The sequence below is a fragment of the Penicillium verhagenii genome (genome assembly GCF_028828195.1).
Source record: "Penicillium verhagenii strain IBT 33310 chromosome Unknown utg000009l_segment0_segment0, whole genome shotgun sequence".
NCBI lineage: Eukaryota > Fungi > Ascomycota > Eurotiomycetes > Eurotiales > Aspergillaceae > Penicillium > Penicillium verhagenii.
The window spans coordinates 270,572-288,372 of NW_026643173.1; the positions used below are offsets into that span (position 1 = coordinate 270,572).

Here is a 17,801-nt window from a genome sequence, read left to right on the forward strand (position 1 = left end):
TTGCGTCGATTTGCATCGTTTTATGTTTCTAGCTTCGTCTCTTTTTTCCATTTTGTCATTCCCAACTGCATGCACTATCCCAAACTAACTTGTATTGCATTTTAAGATTGATGTGTGTTGTCTATTCAATTACTGGACCCACCCAGACAGATCCTGCCCGATTGGCTTCCCGCATCTAATATCAAAGTGCTTCCACTCCCCACCTCAGTTTCTTCTATGCCGTAGACCATGATTGAATCGATGTAGTACTTTGTCGTGTCTTGAGTTTGCGGTGAGATCATCGAGTCGATTGGTCTTGGTTCTGGGCGATCCATGGGCGCTCTCCATGCACGGACCGGACTCCACTCGGTCGGATAACATGATGATTAATGATCTGAGGTGAACTTCTTGTTGAAGACTATTTTCAGCAAAACCTATAGATCTAAAAAGAGAAACATATCGAAATGATTCATTCATAATATGATAGGACTTCTTAAACAGTAGATGTAGATGTGGCATGCCGAGACTTGAGCCAAAGGTACATAGTAGAGAAAGAACCGGTCAGAACGTCCAGGGTTCACAAAAAATCCCCTCCCCCATGAAAGACGCCCAAACTAAAATCTCCCCCGTACGACCATCATCCTCTTCAGCTCTTCCCCCTTCACTCTCTGAATCAAAAGACCTGGAACCACAACACTTTTGATTCTTCTGCATCTGTCGCAGCAAGATGGATTACTCTAACTATGCCGGTCATCAATCCCAGTCCTTTATGTACGGGCTGCCAACCCCCGACCAACCACCACAGCAACAATCTGACGACTCTCTGCGCGATCCATACTCTCTGGTATGCGCTCTGATCTCCCTTTATTCTCGATATTCGGAAACAAGTGAGGGATCAGGCTAACCTTCTATCAAAGCAGCACCACCAGAACACCTATAATCAATATTTCCCGGGGTTGGAAGGCTCCTTGCGCATCGACCCCTCATCGTTTGTCCCGCAACCGCATTCACCGCCAGATTCTTTCACCAAGCACTCGGTCTCGAGCAATGACTTTGGTCATAATTCAAAGATGGACCCGTCTTCGCTCGATGGGGACGAAAACAACTTCGGGGATGCTGGTCTAGGCCGCAGTAGTAGCGAGGAGAAGGACTCCATGACTCCGGCGCAAAGCAAGCGCAAGGCGCAGAATCGTGCAGCGTATGTGACATTGCTGCTATATAAACTGCATACAGACTCTCGATTCTGCCTTGCACGGAACAGAATTGTGGGGTTGGAGGACTTATACTAACATATTGGAATACTTACATAGTCAACGAGCCTTCCGCGAGCGAAAAGAGCGCCACGTCAAAGACCTCGAAGACAAAGTCAACTCCCTGGCAGAAGCCTCCGGTACCCTCCAAGCTGACAATGAGCGCCTGAAGCGCGAACTTGCCAAATTCGCCACTGAAAACGAGATCTTGCGAGTAACGTCAGGCTCAATGAATGGTGGTGGTGGTGGCGGCCCTCGTAATTCCATTGGTATGGAAGAGCAGCACACCGTCACAGGTCCAATGGATTATTCCCCCACAGACTTCTACAGCACATTAATGCCTGAGGGGTCTGGATGGGGCCCTGCACCTGGGAGTAGTGACACTGCACCGCCGGCTTCGCACCGGGTTATGGTCTGTGAAGTCACGGGTGAAAAGCTTCTTGATGCAGGAGCCACGTGGGATTTCATTCAAAAGCATGAGCTTTTCAAGGCGGGGCAAGTGGATATTGAGGGAATTGCAGATCGACTCAAGGGGTTGGCCCAGTGTAATGGGCAGGGTCCTGCTTTTCAGGAAGGAGAGGTGATAAGGGCCATTGAGGCCAGTGTGGTGGATCAGGATCGGTTGATCTGATTTCATACAATATTGGCCACTTTGTCTCTGGTCTAAATGACGAGTATATGTCTTTTTTCTTAAATAGGGTTCTTTGTTAATATTTTTCTATTTGGCGTCTGTTAGGTTATCACTCTTGGAGTCTTTGGGTGCTGGAAAAAACGAAACTACTGGGATTAGCGAGTTGATGGATTTACTCAACTATAGGAGTTTGAGATATCTATCTGATGGGGTTGGATATTTTCTTTAAGCGCTGTAATTCTGGCCTTCAAATGTTGTTTTTACTTCAAATGTTCAATGTTCATGACTCCGGGAATTTAGCAGTACATACTGCATACAATGCACCTTGATATATCATACTATTCATTGCCAATCTGATGGATACAAGGATAATCAACAGCACAAGAAATAATGAACACAACCATCATTCTTATATGCATATCAAGTAAAGGTTCATCAAGCTTCCAACTTATTCGGGGGTTTCTCTCTTTTGTTCAATTTCCTCCCAAGGTTGTCACTGGTAAGGATCGTCGCTTTGTTTGAGCGCATTTCATAATGTACACACATCAAATCATAACATTTTGGGTTGATCGCATAGTTCAGCGCGAATGCGATCAGTCCCAATCATCATAATCCTCATCATTGAGGTCATCGTCCTTAGGCGCGTAGTCATCTTCATCAGCATGCTTCTTGAGGCGAACGTCACTCTCTTTCAACGCTCCAATCTCAATGAGCAGCTGCTCTAGGTCTATTCCCGAAGTAAGTCTCAAGCACCTCAAGTGAAACTACATCAATGGGAAATGCTCACCTTCAATCTTAGTCCGAACACCCTTAAGTTCCCGCAGAGTGACCAATTGTCTCCGAATCTCAGTATCCTTATAAATGAGAATGGTTGGGGTATTCCGCTCTGGGTAACCCTCGATGCACATGTCGGCACGAATTTCGCAGAACTTGATGTCACCAAATTTGACCGCCATTTGTCGCCAAAGCTCAGTCAACACACGAGATTCGACGTTGGCACCCTGGGAGGTGAGATTGACAAGGACAAATGCTTCTTTAGAGGCATCGGTTACTTCTCGGCCGTAGTCAACTTTTTGGAGGGGGTAGACCTGGTTAAAGTTGCTGGTCTTCTGGAGAATGGAGAGTTCAGCGAGGCGTTGTTGTCTGTCAGTGCTAATCAGCTTGCTGCCTTGACACGATTTATAGATGAAATGGTATGTGGCTCGATGAGCGGGACGAAGCCTGAAGCAATAGTAGCATACCGGTAGTGCTCGAGGAAAGCCTCGTCCTCTTCTTCCTCCAGTGCGTCAAGCTCATCGAGGTCCTTGTCCTCCAAACGATTCTCATGCGCCCTGTGCTCGGCCGCAATCAGAGCTTCTTGAATCAACGGTTCTGGGTCCTGGGGCTTCTCTGGAATAATTCCATGTTGGCGGAGAATGTCGTTCCTGAATTAAATACAACCATAGTTAGATCCTGTTCACACATAGCTCCAACTGAGCGGGGGGGGGGTAATGCGGGCGCGATGCAGGTGATGGTGGAGGGACTTTTACCATTCAGTATCCTCGTTGGGATTAACTTCGACCTCCATATTGAGTAATTAAGAATGAAGAACTCGAACAATTTGCTTTCAAACGTTTGTAGCAAGTAAATGTAGGAAAGAAGTTGGAACAGGCAGAGTATCATGAGTCCATGATGCCACCTGTTTGCAGTGTTTGCCCGGGTTAGCCAAACACACGGAAGGCCACCATTCAACTTTACTCCATAAACAAGTGATCGCGGAGCTCGAGGTTGCGATTCCATCACCACCTCTATATCTCTCTTTTTCTTTCTATTCTACCCCTTTCAAACTTATTGGGGGTGCAAGTTACGCGAATGCAGTAGCTCCCTACACCGCTCTCACCCCCGTAACTGTTGTGACCTCCCTCCCGTTCAATCTCCGAGTACCGATCGATCGCGAAGTACAATCCGCTGGTGCAATACCAGCACCTGGGCAAAATGAGTTACATGAAGAAGGACGAAGATGCTGATCAGGTCATGATCAAGCTTGATCGGACCTCCGTATTCCAAGATGGTACGCCAATCAGCAATGGCAAAGGGTCATGACCCCTGGCTATTGCGGCTCACCACCTCCTCTCGCCTCCCTTTGCCAGTTGGGCCACCAGACTAATTGATCAATTTCTCTAGCTCGACTTTTCAACTCCTCTCCGATCTCACCGCGAACATGTCGTACATTATTGACCAAGATTGCGGTCCTCGTCTTCACCGGGGAGCAGTTCCCCACAAACGAAGCCACGACCCTGTTCTTCGGTATCTCCAAGCTATTCCAGAACAAGGATCCGTCTTTGCGACAGATGGTGTATCTCATCCTGAAGGAGCTGGCCAATACCGCAGAAGATGTGATTATGTCGACTAGTATCATCATGAAGGATACCGCGGTCGGAAGCGACGTCCTGTACCGAGCCAACGCTATCCGGGCACTCTGTCGCATCATCGACGGATCGACTGTGCAGGGTATCGAGCGATTGATCAAGACCGCCATTGTCGACAAAACGCCTTCGGTCTCATCAGCTGCTCTGGTCTCCTCGTACCACCTCCTGCCTATCGCGCGCGACGTTGTGCGGAGATGGCAAAGCGAAACTCAAGAAGCTGCTTCGTCTTCGAAGCAATCGACTGGCTTCTTGGGCTTCTCGTCAGGCTCTCAAGCCCATGCTATTTCCCAGTCCAACTTCATGAACCAGTACCACGCCATTGGTCTGTTGTACCAGATGCGTTCCCCCGACCGCATGGCATTAGTAAAGATGGTACAGCAGTATGGTGCAGCTGGTGTGGTGAAGAGTCCGGCAGCTCTGCTGCTACTGGTCCGTCTGGCCGCCAAGCTGGCGGAGGAGGACCCTGGTCTCCGGAAGCCCATGGTGCAAATGCTGGATGGCTGGCTCCGTCACAAGCACGAGATGGTCAACTTCGAGGCCGCGAAGGCTATTTGCGAGTTGCGAGACGTTACCGACGCCGAGGCATCGCAAGCCGTTCACGTTCTTCAGCTGTTCCTGTCTTCCCCTCGTTCGATCACGAAGTTCGCCGCCATTCGTATCCTCCACAACTTCGCCTCCTTCAAGCCGCACGTCGTCAATGTGTGCAATCCCGATATCGAATCGCTTATTTCCAACTCCAACCGATCTATCGCCACATTCGCTATTACAACCCTGCTCAAGACTGGTAACGAAGCCAGTGTTGACCGTCTTATGAAGCAGATCTCTGGCTTCATGGCCGATATTACCGATGAGTTCAAGATTACTATCGTTGAGGCTATCCGCACATTGTGCCTGAAGTTCCCCAGCAAACAGGCCGGCATGCTAGTCTTCCTTAGCGGTATTCTGCGCGATGAAGGTGGTTACGAATTCAAGCGCACTGTTGTGGAGAGCATGTTCGATTTAATCAAGTTTGTTCCCGATAGCAAGGAAGATGGTAAGTTTGTGATTCTTTTGTCCAGACCTTTTTTCTTCAAGGCTAACGTTCAACCCTGTTAGCCCTTGCTCACCTTTGCGAGTTTATTGAGGACTGCGAATTCACTAAATTGTCTGTCCGTGTCCTGCATCTGCTTGGTGTTGAGGGTCCCAAGACTTCGCACCCCACTAAATACATCCGCTACATCTACAACCGTGTCGTTTTAGAAAACGCCATCGTCCGTGCCGCTGCTGTCACTGCGTTGGCTAAGTTTGGTGTTGGCCAGAAGGACCCTGAAGTCAAGTCTAGTGTGCATGTCCTGCTTACCCGCTGCCTTGACGACATTGATGACGAGGTGCGCGATCGTGCTGCCCTCAACCTTCGGTTGATGGGAACTGAAGACGCCACAGCTAGTGCTTTTATTAAGAACGGTAAACATTCCCGTGGCGTTCTCTCTCACTGCTTTCTTTACTGACAACTTCAGATTCCATGTATTCCCTTTCTACCTTCGAGCACCAACTCGTTATGTACGTGACATCGAACGATAAGCAGACATTTGCTGCAGCCTTTAACGTTGCTTCCGTCCCCGTTGTCTCCCACGAGCAGGCCTTGGCCGAGGAGCGGACTAAGAAGCTCACAACGGCTACCCCTACCCTCAAAGCTCCATCAACCGGTTCTCCCAAGGGCAAATCGAACGGAGTTGCCGAGGCAGCTACTGCCGCTGCTGCCCAAAAATATGCCGAGCAGCTCTTGCAGATTCCCGATATCAAGGAGTATGGTACTTTACTCAAGTCTTCCGCGCCTGTCGAGCTTTCGGAGAGCGAGACCGAGTACGTTGTCACCGCCGTTAAACATATCTTCAAGGAGCACATCGTTGTGCAATACGATATCAAGAACACATTACCCGATACTGTTCTTGGCAACGTGACCGTGGTTGCCTCACCATCAGAGGACGATGTACTAGAGGACGACTTCATTATTCCTGCTCCCAAGCTCATGCCCAACGAGCCTGGTGTCGTCTATGTTGCTTTCAAGAAGCTGGCTGGCGAGAACAGCGTTCCCATAACATCCTTCACCAACCACTTGAAGTTCACCAGTAAGGAGATCGATCCTACTACTGGCGAGCCAGAAGACGAGGGATACGACGACGAGTACCAGGTGGAAGACCTTGAGCTTACCGGCAGCGACTACGTCATTCCTGCATTCGCTGGCAGCTTTGACCACGTTTGGGAACAGACGGGTGCTAATGGCGAAGAGGAGAGTGAGACTCTACAACTAAGCAACATGAAGGGCATTGCTGGTATGTTTGGCATTAAATATCCCCCCTCCCCCTTCAGCTAACTTTTCACAAATCATACTAACATTGCAATTACCAGATGCCACCGAGCAACTCATTTCCGCATTGTCCCTCCAACCCTTGGAAGGCAGCGATGTTGCCCTCAACAACAGCACCCACACCCTAAAGCTTTTCGGCAAGACTGTCTCTGGCGGCAGAGTGGCTTCTCTCATCAAGATGGCCTACTCGAGCAAGAGTGGTGTCACAACCAAGATCACTGTCCGGGCAGAAGAGGAGGGTGTCGCTGCTGCGGTTCTTGCATCTGTCACTTAATGTCCCTACTTATTTCCCCTTTCTCCCCCCAACCTTTTTATAGCAAATTGTAGTAGAGATGAGGATTTGGTTAATTTTTTTCTCTTTTCCTCTCCCATTTTCTCCTTTCCCGCGAAGAAGCCATGCTATCCTCTTGTTTCTCCCACGTTTGTTTCTTTTTTCCCCCTCCATTCATCATATGCTTCTACGGCGCGATTCTGTTGGTCTTAACGAGTCCCATGAAGCTCACTACAAAATTGGAGGGTCTTCTCTTTTACCAGTCTGCTTGTCCAGTCTGCTTCCGTATTTGTTTTATGCTGCTTTGCTTAAGTATCTCAAATAGATTGAGGTCCATAGGATGTATGAAAAGCTATTTTCTATTTTCCTAACTTAGTATGCTTCAATCGTTTTAAATAACAATAGATAGGTAAAGTGGCCACATTGCTCATTCTTTTTGCCGAAAGAATCTGTGATGGGTATAAGTGGGTATCTTCATGCATTGGCTGCGCTGATTCTGCATTGCGATCCATGTCACGGGCTTGGCCTAGTAGGTCATTCGTCTTCGTAAAATCCCAATCTTGTACCCCACTCGTCGAGCTCTTCATCATCAACATCGTCTAGGTGAAGGAGGATAAGGTCATCGATTTCTTCCGGCTTCAATTGGTAGGAATCGGAAAACCCTCTGCTGACATAGAGCGCCCAAATTTTACCCAAGGGGCCCGATTCCAAGGATTTCATCAAATCCGCACCAAATTCACTGTCGTTCACGGTCATGGCAGGTTCATCATCGATCACCATTATAGTCAAATGTATGGGTGACATTTCATCATCAAGCAAGAGTAAAGGTCGGAGCAGGGATGAGGGGATATCGAGGCGTTCAAGGAGATCCAGGCTATGCAGCACAGCTGTTGAATCGTCAAGGTGCATGTAGTGCTCCATGCAATTCGTATTAATGGTGAAATTGTGCAAATTTTCGGACATAAATTCGTTGTCCAAGATGCTTTCGATGAGATAAATGTCAAGGTTTTTGCAATTTGACAGGCGCAAAGTTCCCAAGTTGGTTGGCCAGTCAAATATTTGCATCAAGTCATGGTCAATTATCCCACCAATCGTAAGCTCATGGAGGCTATTGGGCCATGTGATATTTGGGAGGAAAGTTGGGGTAAGAGGGATGTAGATGGGCAGTGAAAGATCATTCAGGTTTCCGAGTTTGCTGACGGTCTTCTTGAGCTGTGGAAAGGTGATTGATGAATCCCCTACTCGGCTTAGATCCAGTCTTCTCAAATTTTGGCACTTGGTCAAGGATGCCAGGCCGTTGAGACTTTTCAGTGGTTAGTTACATATCCAGGTTGTTCCCAAGTGGCTGGGCAGTGTATGTAGTCTTGAACACTCACGAAAAAGAGACCCGGGGCGCTCGAAACCATGTCAAGTTCTTACTCGTCTTGCTGATAAGTCGTGCAGTGGTACTGTTTGAACTTTGGTGAACCAGCTTTGCTAGGTCCAGAGTTCGAACCATTGACTTTAGGTTTGTGATTGTTTTTTGTCTTGTTTTGGGTGGTGGGCACAGAGTCTCGGTGAACTGTAAAAATCGGTTGCCCTGCGAGACCTCAGGTTCTCGATACAAATACTCAATTCCTGCCGAGTACCACTGGCGATTCACAAGACAAAAGTTGGCTAGGGAGGCTTGTCTCTGCAGTAGAGCTCTGTCAGGAACATTATCTTTCGTCAAATCATCGTGAATCCCAAGCACATAGAGATATTCAACAATTTCTGATAGAATCTCCGTTGGCAAAAAGCTGGTTTTTGTGGAGGTCATAATGAGTAGAAGCTCGATCTATGGCTCGGCGAATGAGCTTTGTTTTTGGAGGTGTATTTTTTTTTGCCCCGTGGTGCGGAGAAGTCACAGGGTGAGATCTGTCTGTTTCTCACAGAAACGGGGAAGCAAGACAGGCTTGCATATCATGATCGGTTACTGGAGAAGCAAATGGAGAGATGATTGAGGAGAATCAAGATACAGAAAAGAGAAAAGGTGAAAAGAAGGTACAGAGAGCGTGGGGGAAGTTGTCAGTAGTAGATAAAGAGAGAGATAGAAAGAAGTGGGGCGCGCGCATGAGTCGGAGATGATATCACTCTTTACCCCCATTTCCCCTTTCAACCTTCTCCAACTCTTCAAGTCAACACCCACGCAATGAGACCTCAGCCTATTTGCCGGTCATTGAGCCTGCTACAGCGATCATCGCTTTGCAATGCTGGTCGACGTGCAATTCAAACCGCCAGTCCAGCCCGGATCCCCAATTTCGCTTTTGCCTTTGAGTGAGTAGGGATGATGATGTATGCATACAATTACAGCCTGAATTGCCAATCCTGACATTTTTATCTTAGTATTGACGGTGTCCTTTTGCGCGCTTCCCAACCTATTCCCGGTGCTGCCGACTCATTAGCTCTCCTGAAAAAGCAAGGCATTCCCTTCATCCTCCTGACCAATGGCGGCGGTAAACACGAAACTGAGCGAGTGGCTGAGATTAGCGAGAAACTGAACGTGTCACTGGACGCATCCGACATTGTTCAAAGCCACTCTCCTTTTGCCGAATTAGTCAAAGGGACAGATGGGACAAGTGCGCTGGAAAACAAATGTGTATTGGTCGCTGGAGGTGACGGGGATAACTGTCGGCGCGTTGCGGAACAGTAAGTTGACATCATGCCCACACCATAGCCCTTGTCTTCTCTCTAACCATTAACTCTAGGTATGGATTCAAGAATGTCGTGACACCTGGGGATATCTTCATGGCCAATCCATCCATTTGGCCCTTCTCCAAGAATTTCTCGGACTATTACAAGACATTCGCCAGACCTCTTCCGAAATCAATCGACCCTACAAATCCAAAACAAGGGTTGAAAATCGATGCAGTCTTTGTATTCAATGATCCTCGGGACTGGGGTTTGGATACACAGGTTATCATGGATATTCTGCTCTCACGCCAGGGGCATGTAGGTACCCTGTCGGAGAAGAATGGCCAGATCGACCTCCCCAATCACGGATACCAACAAGACGGCCAGCCTCATCTGTACTTCTCCAACCCGGACCTTTATTGGGCAGCCGCTTATCCCTTGCCCCGTCTTGGTCAAGGTGGGTTTCGTGAGGCATTGGAGGGTGTTTGGGCTGCGACCACAGGTGGACCGAGCAAAGGCATTGAATTAAAGAAGACTGTCATTGGAAAGCCTTACCAAGGAACTTATGAGTTTGCTGAGCGACAGCTACTTCGGAACCGATCCAAAATCTTTGGAGATGCGGCTGATATTCCACCGCTCCAGCACGTGTATATGGTTGGCGATAACCCAGAATCGGATATTCGGGGTGCAAACTCCTACCGCAGCGGATATGGAAGCAAGTGGCAATCTATCTTGGTTCGTACCGGTGTTTATCCTGGTGGGAAGCCTGCATGGGCTCCCACCATCATCGCAGATGATGTTCAGAAGGGTGTACAGTGGGCTCTGAAGACCTCCAAGTGGTCTTCCTGATTTGGCACCATTTTAAACATGCAGCGTTCTATGTTGTACACACAAGAGTTTCATTAGATGTTAGATGGATATAACTTATAAGTATATAGTACTATATACTGCATTCACAACGTTTTTACCCGTGGACTCATTGGGCACATCAAAGTTTGGGCTGTCTATGTATCCAGATATCTACCTTCCAAGTATACTAGTAGTATGTATGTACTATCTAGTTAGTAGAACCTGCACATGTGAGTAAGTGATCATTTATTCCATTGACATTTCTTTTAGTCTACTACTCAGTTACATGATTCCTATTCTTCCTGATTTATCAGGCAAAACATGACTCAATGTCATGTGACGTCCACCCCTCTTAGGGCTTAGGGCATACTACGGCTGTCGCGGGGTGACTGAAAGTGTTGACTCAAGTGGATTGCCCGTGACAAGCTAGATATCAATCCATCATTAAGGTAATAACGTTCTCCACCCTAATGTTTTACCATTAATTATCTCGATTTGGCCCAACTGACTTCTTGCCTCAGCATCATGGCGGACTCTGAGTTGCCCACCCGTCCCAAGCCCGAGGAGACCCCCGCGGCCGCTCCCGCGGCTGAGGGCGAAACCAAGAATGCCAGCAAGAACGCCGCTAAGAAGGCTGCGAAGGACAAGGCTAAGGCTGAGAAGGCAGCTGCACGAGCTGCCCAAGAGAAGGCTCAGGCCGCCGCCCAGGAGGCCAACGACACAGCCAAACACCTCTACGGCCCGCTCCCCGAGACCGAGGACGTCATTTCTTCTACCCGATTCAGCAAGTTGAACGAGGACTGCTACGATAAGGAGGTTACGGTTGTCGCGCGTGTCGATAATGCGCGTGTTCAGAGTGCCAAGTTGGCATTCTTGATGCTGCGCCAGCAGGGTCAAAAGGTCCAGGCCGTCATCGCCGCCGCAGAGCCCATCTCGCGCCAGATGATTAAGTACACCGGAGGATTGAACGTCAACTCTATTATCCAGGTCACCGGTATTGTGAAGAAGCCTGATACCCCGATCTCTTCCGCTAGCATCCAGAACCTGGAGATCCACATTCGCAAGGTTTACATGATCTCGGAGGCTGCCCAGATGCTGCCCATGCAGGTCAAGGATGCCGAGCGCCCTCCCCCCACTGAGGAGAAGGAGAACGAGGTTGATGAGTCCGGTGCCCCCATTGTTACTCTCAAGACTCGTCTCGATAACCGAGTCCTGGATCTCCAGACTGAGACCAGCCAGGCTATCACCTGGATCTCCAGCGGTGTCGCGGAGCTCTTTGCCGAGTACATGGTCAAGAGCGGCTCCCGGTGGATCTTCACCCCCAAGTTGGTCGGTGCCGCCACTGAGGGTGGTAGCAACGTCTTTGAGGTCAAGTACTTCAAGCGCATGGGTTACCTAGCTCAGAGCCCGCAGCTTTACAAGCAGATGTGTATTGCCGGTGACATGGAGAACGTGTTCGAGATTGCCCCTGTGTTCCGTGCCGAGGACAGCAACACCCACCGTCACTTGACTGAGGTATGATAGCGACATACATTATGTGTAGATGGATGAATTTATCGCTAACTATGTCACAGTTTGCCGGTCTCGATTTCGAAAAGACCTTCGAGAAGCACTACCACGAGGTCCTTGAATTCGCCGAGGACCTGCTGGTCTTCATCTTGGGCCAGCTCAAGGAGCGTTATGCCGCTCAGATCGCCATTATCCAGAAGTCTTACCCCAAGGCCGGTGACTTCAAGTTGCCCAAGAACGGCAAGGCCCTGCGTTTGAACTACATGGACGGTGTTGAGCTGCTGAAGGCAGCCGGTGTTGACATGTCGGAGCAGGAGCGTTTCGAGAACGACTTCAGCACCGCCCAGGAGAAGCAACTTGGCCAGATCATTCGCGACAAGTACGACACTGACTTCTACGTTCTGGACAAGTTCCCCATGGCCGTCCGTCCCTTCTACACCAAGGCCGACCCCAACGATGCCCGTTTCTCCAACTCTTACGACTTCTTCATGCGTGGTGAGGAGATCATGTCCGGTGCTCAGCGTATTAACAACATTGATGAGCTGGAGGCATCTATGCGTTCCAAGGGTCTCGACCCTACCCAGGAGGGCTTCGAGGACTACCTCAATGCTTTCCGCCAGGGTTGCCCTCCCCACGCTGGTGGTGGTTTGGGTCTTAACCGTATTGTTATGTTCTTCCTCGGTCTACCGAATGTCCGGTTGGCCTCGTTGTTCCCCCGTGACCCGCAGCGTCTGCGCCCGTAAGGGTATAGCTTTTTGACTTGTGTAGATAACATTGAAGAGATTAAAAGAAATGCATTGATTGGAACGGTTAATTGGCTCTTGAGTAACAAGCAGTAGTGTGCTAACCCTTCAAGTATTAGTTACATAGTATGTATTCAATGTTAGTGGTTCTTTATTAGCCCCTTATTTTCTGCGATACACATGTAGGTGATTCGAGCAGCAATGATGGGCCCCACTGCTTTATTTGGAAATTCGGCACTTTTGATTTAAGCTTTCGCATGCTCTACTTGATTGGTTTAGAGGTTCGAATGTTAGATTTCTACTCCACTTATCGTCACATATGCCCAGTTCACAGAGGCCAGTGATGGTGACCCAAGCGAACTTCTCAAGGGTTTCAAGAAAGGATCAAAACCGCCATCCTCAGACTCATCGACGAGGACACGATCATCTACGTTTTTTTTTTTTGGTCTTCTCATCCAGAGGAATTTATTGGGCTCACTAGTCAAATATTGCCAAGACTGCCAAGGGCCAAGGCCGATCATTTTTTGCTTCGCCACCAATTGGCGTGGCCCTCGGGATACGGTCTCGGATGACTACCCGGATGAATAAGCGTTGGGTTTCATCAAAAGATCCCCCCCCGTCATCACTGCATACTGGACTCCTTATAGAAGTACTTGATCATGGAGCGTCGCGCTAATTCCCCGCGTGGAGGGAGGCTGCGGAGTGCTTGTGATCTTTGTCGACACAAAAAGGTGATTTAAATCCCACTTCAGTCAGCAAGTCAGCAAGTCAGCATCGTCGCTAATCTACTAGCTAAGATTCGTTGTGATAATGTCAAACCCGCCTGTGAGACATGTTTCCTTGCAAAGGTCTCTTGTACCTTTAGTCTACCGGCTGGACAAGAGCGAAAGACTATCCAAAGGTAAGTCTAACTTACTCTTTTTTTTTCTCTCTCTTGGAGATTATCTTGCGTTTCTAGGCTGATCATGTGCTAGACAACTTGCCGATACCAGAGCTCGAGTGCAAGCTCTAGAAGACACTTTAAGAGGGAAGAGCTCTCCGGGGTCTTATTTTGATTCTCCTGCCAGAACTCCTCCAGGCAGAAGCATTCTTCCGAAGCCTGCCCGTAACCATATCTCAAACCCATCACCCACTTCTACGCACATACTTGACACATGGAAGCTCTGTTCCGCAGTCAAAACTTTTGAGTCTCATTTGGCAGAATGTGGCCTTGGAAGTCCCGGCTCTGTCGAACGAACGAGCCTTTGTTCCACTGTCTATGAGAGAACCGGCTGCATATTCAACTTTGAAGAATTCTCCAAAAAAGTTGGCGAAGCTTTCAAATCACAGCATGCTCTACATGCCAAGAAAGCTGATGTTATGACCTGGCCACCACGAAAGTTGGTCTGGCAATGCCTAGAGTACTACTCCGCGAACGGAATTTACTCCATCTTCCCTATAGTTGATGTTCAGATGATGCATCAATTGCTTAATGATAATGTTCTAGAGCAGCCGGAGAAAAATAAACATGCAGCCAATCGTGCAATTCTGGCCATATTTACGGCATTCATGTCTCGGATTCGCCGACACGAGCCCGAGTTCCTCGATACTGATCCCGATGCCTACGCACAGGCAGCACTAGGACTGCTACCTGAACTTTTGATGGAAGATGGTGATATCAGAAGTCTAGAAACATTTCTTCTTTTGGTGAGTTAGAAATATCCCAGAGTTTCAAGTAGCATCGAGGCCTTTGCTTATGCCACCAGGCTATTTATATTGCGCCAGGGGGCCAGGCAGCCCAAGCAGGGCTGTTTCTTTCCATGGCCACTCGAATTGTCTTCAACCTTGGAGGGAACAGAAAATGTAAACCTCACAAGGTGCATAATGGCAATCAATTCGCAGACCAACATCTACGAGATGTATTTTGGCTTTGCTATTGCATGGACAAAGAAATGTCCAGCCGACGATGCCAACCGCCCATGATCAAGGACGAAGACTGTGATTTGGAATTACCAACCAACTATGTCCAACAATCATCTGATAGTCAGATTTTTTCCAAGCCGCTATCTTCTGATGAGCTCCTCTTCCCCACCGATCTGCGACTAGGGTTTATCAAATCAAAAATATACCGACTCCTTTACTCCGAACATGCCCAGTCTCAATCTGAAACACAACGACTTCAATATATTCGTGAACTAGATCTGGAGCTTGGCCATTTTAAGTCCAGCTTTCCACCAGGCTGTCAGCCTGAGTTGTTTGCCACAGAGACCACGCCAAATTACATCTGTCATGACTTGAGTTTGCGGGGTGTGAATGTGCACTTACAGTACTATTTCTGCCTTGGAAGAATCCATGGAGCAAATATTGAGTCTTCCAAACAATCACTTTGCGTGGGAAACAGATCAACACTTCCCTCCAGCTTGGAACTATATTACCAGGCGGCAAGATCCACATTGGTATATTTTGTCCGAGTACGCCACTTTGTCAATCCGGTCGATTTCTGGTACGTTTACACAAATTGCTTCTAAGACTTCGTTGACGCTGTGCTTACATGACCCTGTCTCACTAATAGGCTTCATGCACAATTTCTGTTCACTGCTGTCCTCTCCCTCTTTCAATACCTTATCATGAACCCCACTGCGGCGACATTCTCTGGGGATCTTCGAATATTGGAGGGTACGATGGAAATCTATGCCAGCCATAATCGCACTCCGCAAAGAAAAGGATGCTTCCCACCATTTTACATGACCGAAGCTTTAATTCGGCAACTCATAATTCTCGCCAACCAGTCTCTGTCAAAGATAATGGATAGGTGATATGTACGAACTAACTTTGTATAAAATGAAGCTTCTAGATGTCTACAAGAATCAAAGAATAGTACATAACTAACTAGTTAATAGTTACATTAGTACCGTGTTAGTCATGTGCAAATTAGAGTTTAGAGTTGGAGTCGATAAAGACAACGATAAGCCGATAAGCACCAGATAAGCACCAGATAAGCACCAGATAAGCATATCGGAGCTTCGCGACTTTTCCTCCTGTTACACACCGCAATGCCCGACAAACGAAAAGCTTCGACGGCGCCCCCTTCGTCCAAGAAGGCTCGCATTTCATACGAAGATGAAAGTGGTGACCGTTCTTCCGGCATGTCCTACGAAAAGCCTTATAACCACCCCCTCTATGGCCAGAAGAACGCTTTCCCGGGATTGGACGATGCCGGTGACGAGCTCTGCTACGACGATGCAGATGATGGACTAGAATATCTGCGTATGGTGCGGTACGTTTTTCAACTTCTTAGCCATTTCTCAGCTACTGAAAATCATCGCCTCCCCCCCCCCCCCCCACATGCGCATTATTTACAGAACATAAACTAACAATGCTGGTGAGCTTTTAGATCCGAAGCGAGCGCGCTACCCTCGCTCTTTATCGCGCAGACATCAAAGTCAAAGGTAGTTGATACGGATTCCAGCCAAGTTTTGAACACCCCCGACACAAAAAAACCCTCAAATTCTTTCCCTCGTGGATTCTTCGATCGCGAAGAGGCCTATATCGCCCCGGTTGAGACCAAAGCCAGGCCCGCAAGCCCCCCGAATCCATACTCCGAAGCTCAAACTTCTTACTATGACCTCCTCCGGCACCGATTTCTACTTCTTCGATCTACCTTGAAGTGTTCACCTCCGGCTAGCGCGATCGCCGGTCTTGATGACGCGCATCCCATCAGCCTCCCCCGCAAAGTCGACGCCGCGCGCAAAGAATGGAGAAGACTTGTCATGGCTGTGAATCCACAGATGGTTCAACTAGCCTGTATGGACCAAGAAAGTGTCCTTGGGGTATTGCAAATAATGGCCCGACTGATGTCTGACATTTTGCGAAGTGGAGAAGCCGAAAAGATTCGAAGCCTCGGTGCCTGGGCCTGGGGCTTGCTGGGAAGGTGTCGGGAGATTGGAGAATTGTCCACTGAAGAGGTGGGGGATATTCGTGATATCGGGAAACGGGCTGTGAAGATCTTGCAAAAGGTCCGGGAGGCTGAAGACAGCTCAAGGACAGAGGACGAAACGCTAGACTCGGACACCGGAGAAGATACTCAGACAGATATCCCAGCTCAGGAAGGAGATGGAGACGAAGCGGATGATAAAGCACAGCCGGGGCCTGTGGATGGAAATGACGCGGATATGTCTGATGCAATGGACGGAGCTTCAGAGCTAGAGGCGGCCAAATCCCGATTGCAGGCTAAGATGCTCAATATTGCAGATGACGAGCCTAACAGTGCAGATCAAGATGTATGCGTGGCCAAACAGACGCGTGCCATGCTTGATATGATCATCACGGTGGTTGGCGAGTTCTTTGGCCAACGGGACCTGCTAAACTCACGGGAGGTCTGGGCTCCATCTGTCTGAATAGCTTGAGAGATGAAATTGATACCCCCTACTAATTTAATAACATTTTTGCCCCCGTTCAAGGGTTTGACCTTCTGGCAACTACCGCGATCTCGTACGGTGTTAATCCCACCTCCGGGAATTCCAGCTCCGAGAATGAAGACTGGCGATAACACTGCTCATAGTCCGGCCAATCAACCCGAGGTCCAAGCCAGATGATTAACTCTACAGCATCATTGCCATATGTGTCGAGGTACTTGGTGATCAGCTTTGGATCCCGTGGGTAGACAAACATCCATGCTGTTGCCTGCTGAGCAAAGGAATAAAGACCCCACGCGCCGCCAACCACGTGCATGTCTTCTTCTGAGATGTAGCGGTTGACAGTTGAGTTGACCTCCACGCCCTGTACAGAGAGATGTTCATTGTTTTGAGCAATCAGATACTCGAGTAGTCCAGATCCACTGCCGATTGAGAGTGTAAAGCCGGGTTGCTTGGGAAGAAGTGAACCCATAGAAGTAATGAAACTGCTGGAAAGGGCCAAACAGCAATCGGGAAATCTTGTAGGCGACGATGAGAGCTGATTTGTAATAAGCGACATATTCGTATCCATTATGACCGATGTGATGTATGTTCATAAGCTTAAAAGGACAAGAGAGATGAGAAAGTGATGGTTGTAATATTCGAAAAAAAAACCAAAATAACAAGCCAAATTTGTATGTGGGACTCCACTACGTATGTGTATTCTACTGATAGTAGACGGATACACCAGTATCCGACTTGAAATATTTAGTACTAGTAAGTAATAGA

The 17,801-nt window shown here is 48.4% G+C and overlaps 9 protein-coding genes across 9 annotated transcripts; 6 read left to right on the plus strand and 3 right to left on the minus strand.

The window, feature by feature from the left end:
- Window positions 1-706: 706 nt before the first annotated feature.
- Window positions 707-1,860, plus strand: rsmA (putative bZIP transcription factor (Fcr3); the record flags this gene model as incomplete). Its single annotated transcript, XM_057168558.1, has 3 exons — window positions 707-823; window positions 897-1,177; window positions 1,290-1,860. The coding sequence occupies 3 exons, from the start codon at window positions 707-709 to the stop codon at window positions 1,858-1,860; spliced, it is 969 nt and encodes a 322-aa protein (XP_057017264.1).
- A 593-nt stretch (window positions 1,861-2,453) lies between these two features.
- N7466_009170 (uncharacterized protein) lies at window positions 2,454-3,427 on the minus strand (the record flags this gene model as incomplete). Its single annotated transcript, XM_057168559.1, has 4 exons — window positions 2,454-2,587; window positions 2,648-3,024; window positions 3,102-3,284; window positions 3,390-3,427. 4 exons carry the CDS (start codon window positions 3,425-3,427, stop codon window positions 2,454-2,456), a joined length of 732 nt encoding a protein of 243 aa, XP_057017265.1.
- Window positions 3,428-3,834: 407 nt separating this feature from the next.
- On the plus strand, window positions 3,835-6,889 carry N7466_009171 (coatomer subunit gamma; the record flags this gene model as incomplete). The annotated part of the gene is made up of 5 exons (XM_057168560.1): window positions 3,835-3,910; window positions 4,024-5,301; window positions 5,364-5,711; window positions 5,765-6,580; window positions 6,657-6,889. The coding sequence occupies 5 exons, from the start codon at window positions 3,835-3,837 to the stop codon at window positions 6,887-6,889; spliced, it is 2,751 nt and encodes a 916-aa protein (XP_057017266.1).
- Window positions 6,890-7,420: 531 nt separating this feature from the next.
- On the minus strand, window positions 7,421-8,684 carry N7466_009172 (F-box domain protein; the record flags this gene model as incomplete). The annotated part of the gene is made up of 2 exons (XM_057168561.1): window positions 7,421-8,189; window positions 8,263-8,684. 2 exons carry the CDS (start codon window positions 8,682-8,684, stop codon window positions 7,421-7,423), a joined length of 1,191 nt encoding a protein of 396 aa, XP_057017267.1.
- A 372-nt stretch (window positions 8,685-9,056) lies between these two features.
- On the plus strand, window positions 9,057-10,387 carry N7466_009173 (putative HAD superfamily hydrolase; the record flags this gene model as incomplete). Its single annotated transcript, XM_057168562.1, has 3 exons — window positions 9,057-9,181; window positions 9,251-9,553; window positions 9,613-10,387. 3 exons carry the CDS (start codon window positions 9,057-9,059, stop codon window positions 10,385-10,387), a joined length of 1,203 nt encoding a protein of 400 aa, XP_057017268.1.
- Window positions 10,388-10,912: 525 nt separating this feature from the next.
- Window positions 10,913-12,639, plus strand: dps1 (putative aspartyl-tRNA synthetase Dps1; the record flags this gene model as incomplete). Its single annotated transcript, XM_057168563.1, has 2 exons — window positions 10,913-11,902; window positions 11,962-12,639. The coding sequence occupies 2 exons, from the start codon at window positions 10,913-10,915 to the stop codon at window positions 12,637-12,639; spliced, it is 1,668 nt and encodes a 555-aa protein (XP_057017269.1).
- Window positions 12,640-13,449: 810 nt separating this feature from the next.
- Window positions 13,450-14,334, plus strand: N7466_009175 (fungal specific transcription factor domain-containing protein; the record flags this gene model as incomplete). Its single annotated transcript, XM_057168564.1, has 2 exons — window positions 13,450-13,540; window positions 13,718-14,334. 2 exons carry the CDS (start codon window positions 13,450-13,452, stop codon window positions 14,332-14,334), a joined length of 708 nt encoding a protein of 235 aa, XP_057017270.1.
- A 1,337-nt stretch (window positions 14,335-15,671) lies between these two features.
- Window positions 15,672-17,015, plus strand: N7466_009176 (SIP1 domain-containing protein; the record flags this gene model as incomplete). The annotated part of the gene is made up of 2 exons (XM_057168565.1): window positions 15,672-15,895; window positions 16,013-17,015. The coding sequence occupies 2 exons, from the start codon at window positions 15,672-15,674 to the stop codon at window positions 17,013-17,015; spliced, it is 1,227 nt and encodes a 408-aa protein (XP_057017271.1).
- A 58-nt stretch (window positions 17,016-17,073) lies between these two features.
- On the minus strand, window positions 17,074-17,604 carry N7466_009177 (uncharacterized protein; the record flags this gene model as incomplete). Its single annotated transcript, XM_057168566.1, has 1 exon — window positions 17,074-17,604. One exon carries the CDS (start codon window positions 17,602-17,604, stop codon window positions 17,074-17,076), a length of 531 nt encoding a protein of 176 aa, XP_057017272.1.
- Between the last annotated feature and the right edge of the window lie 197 nt (window positions 17,605-17,801).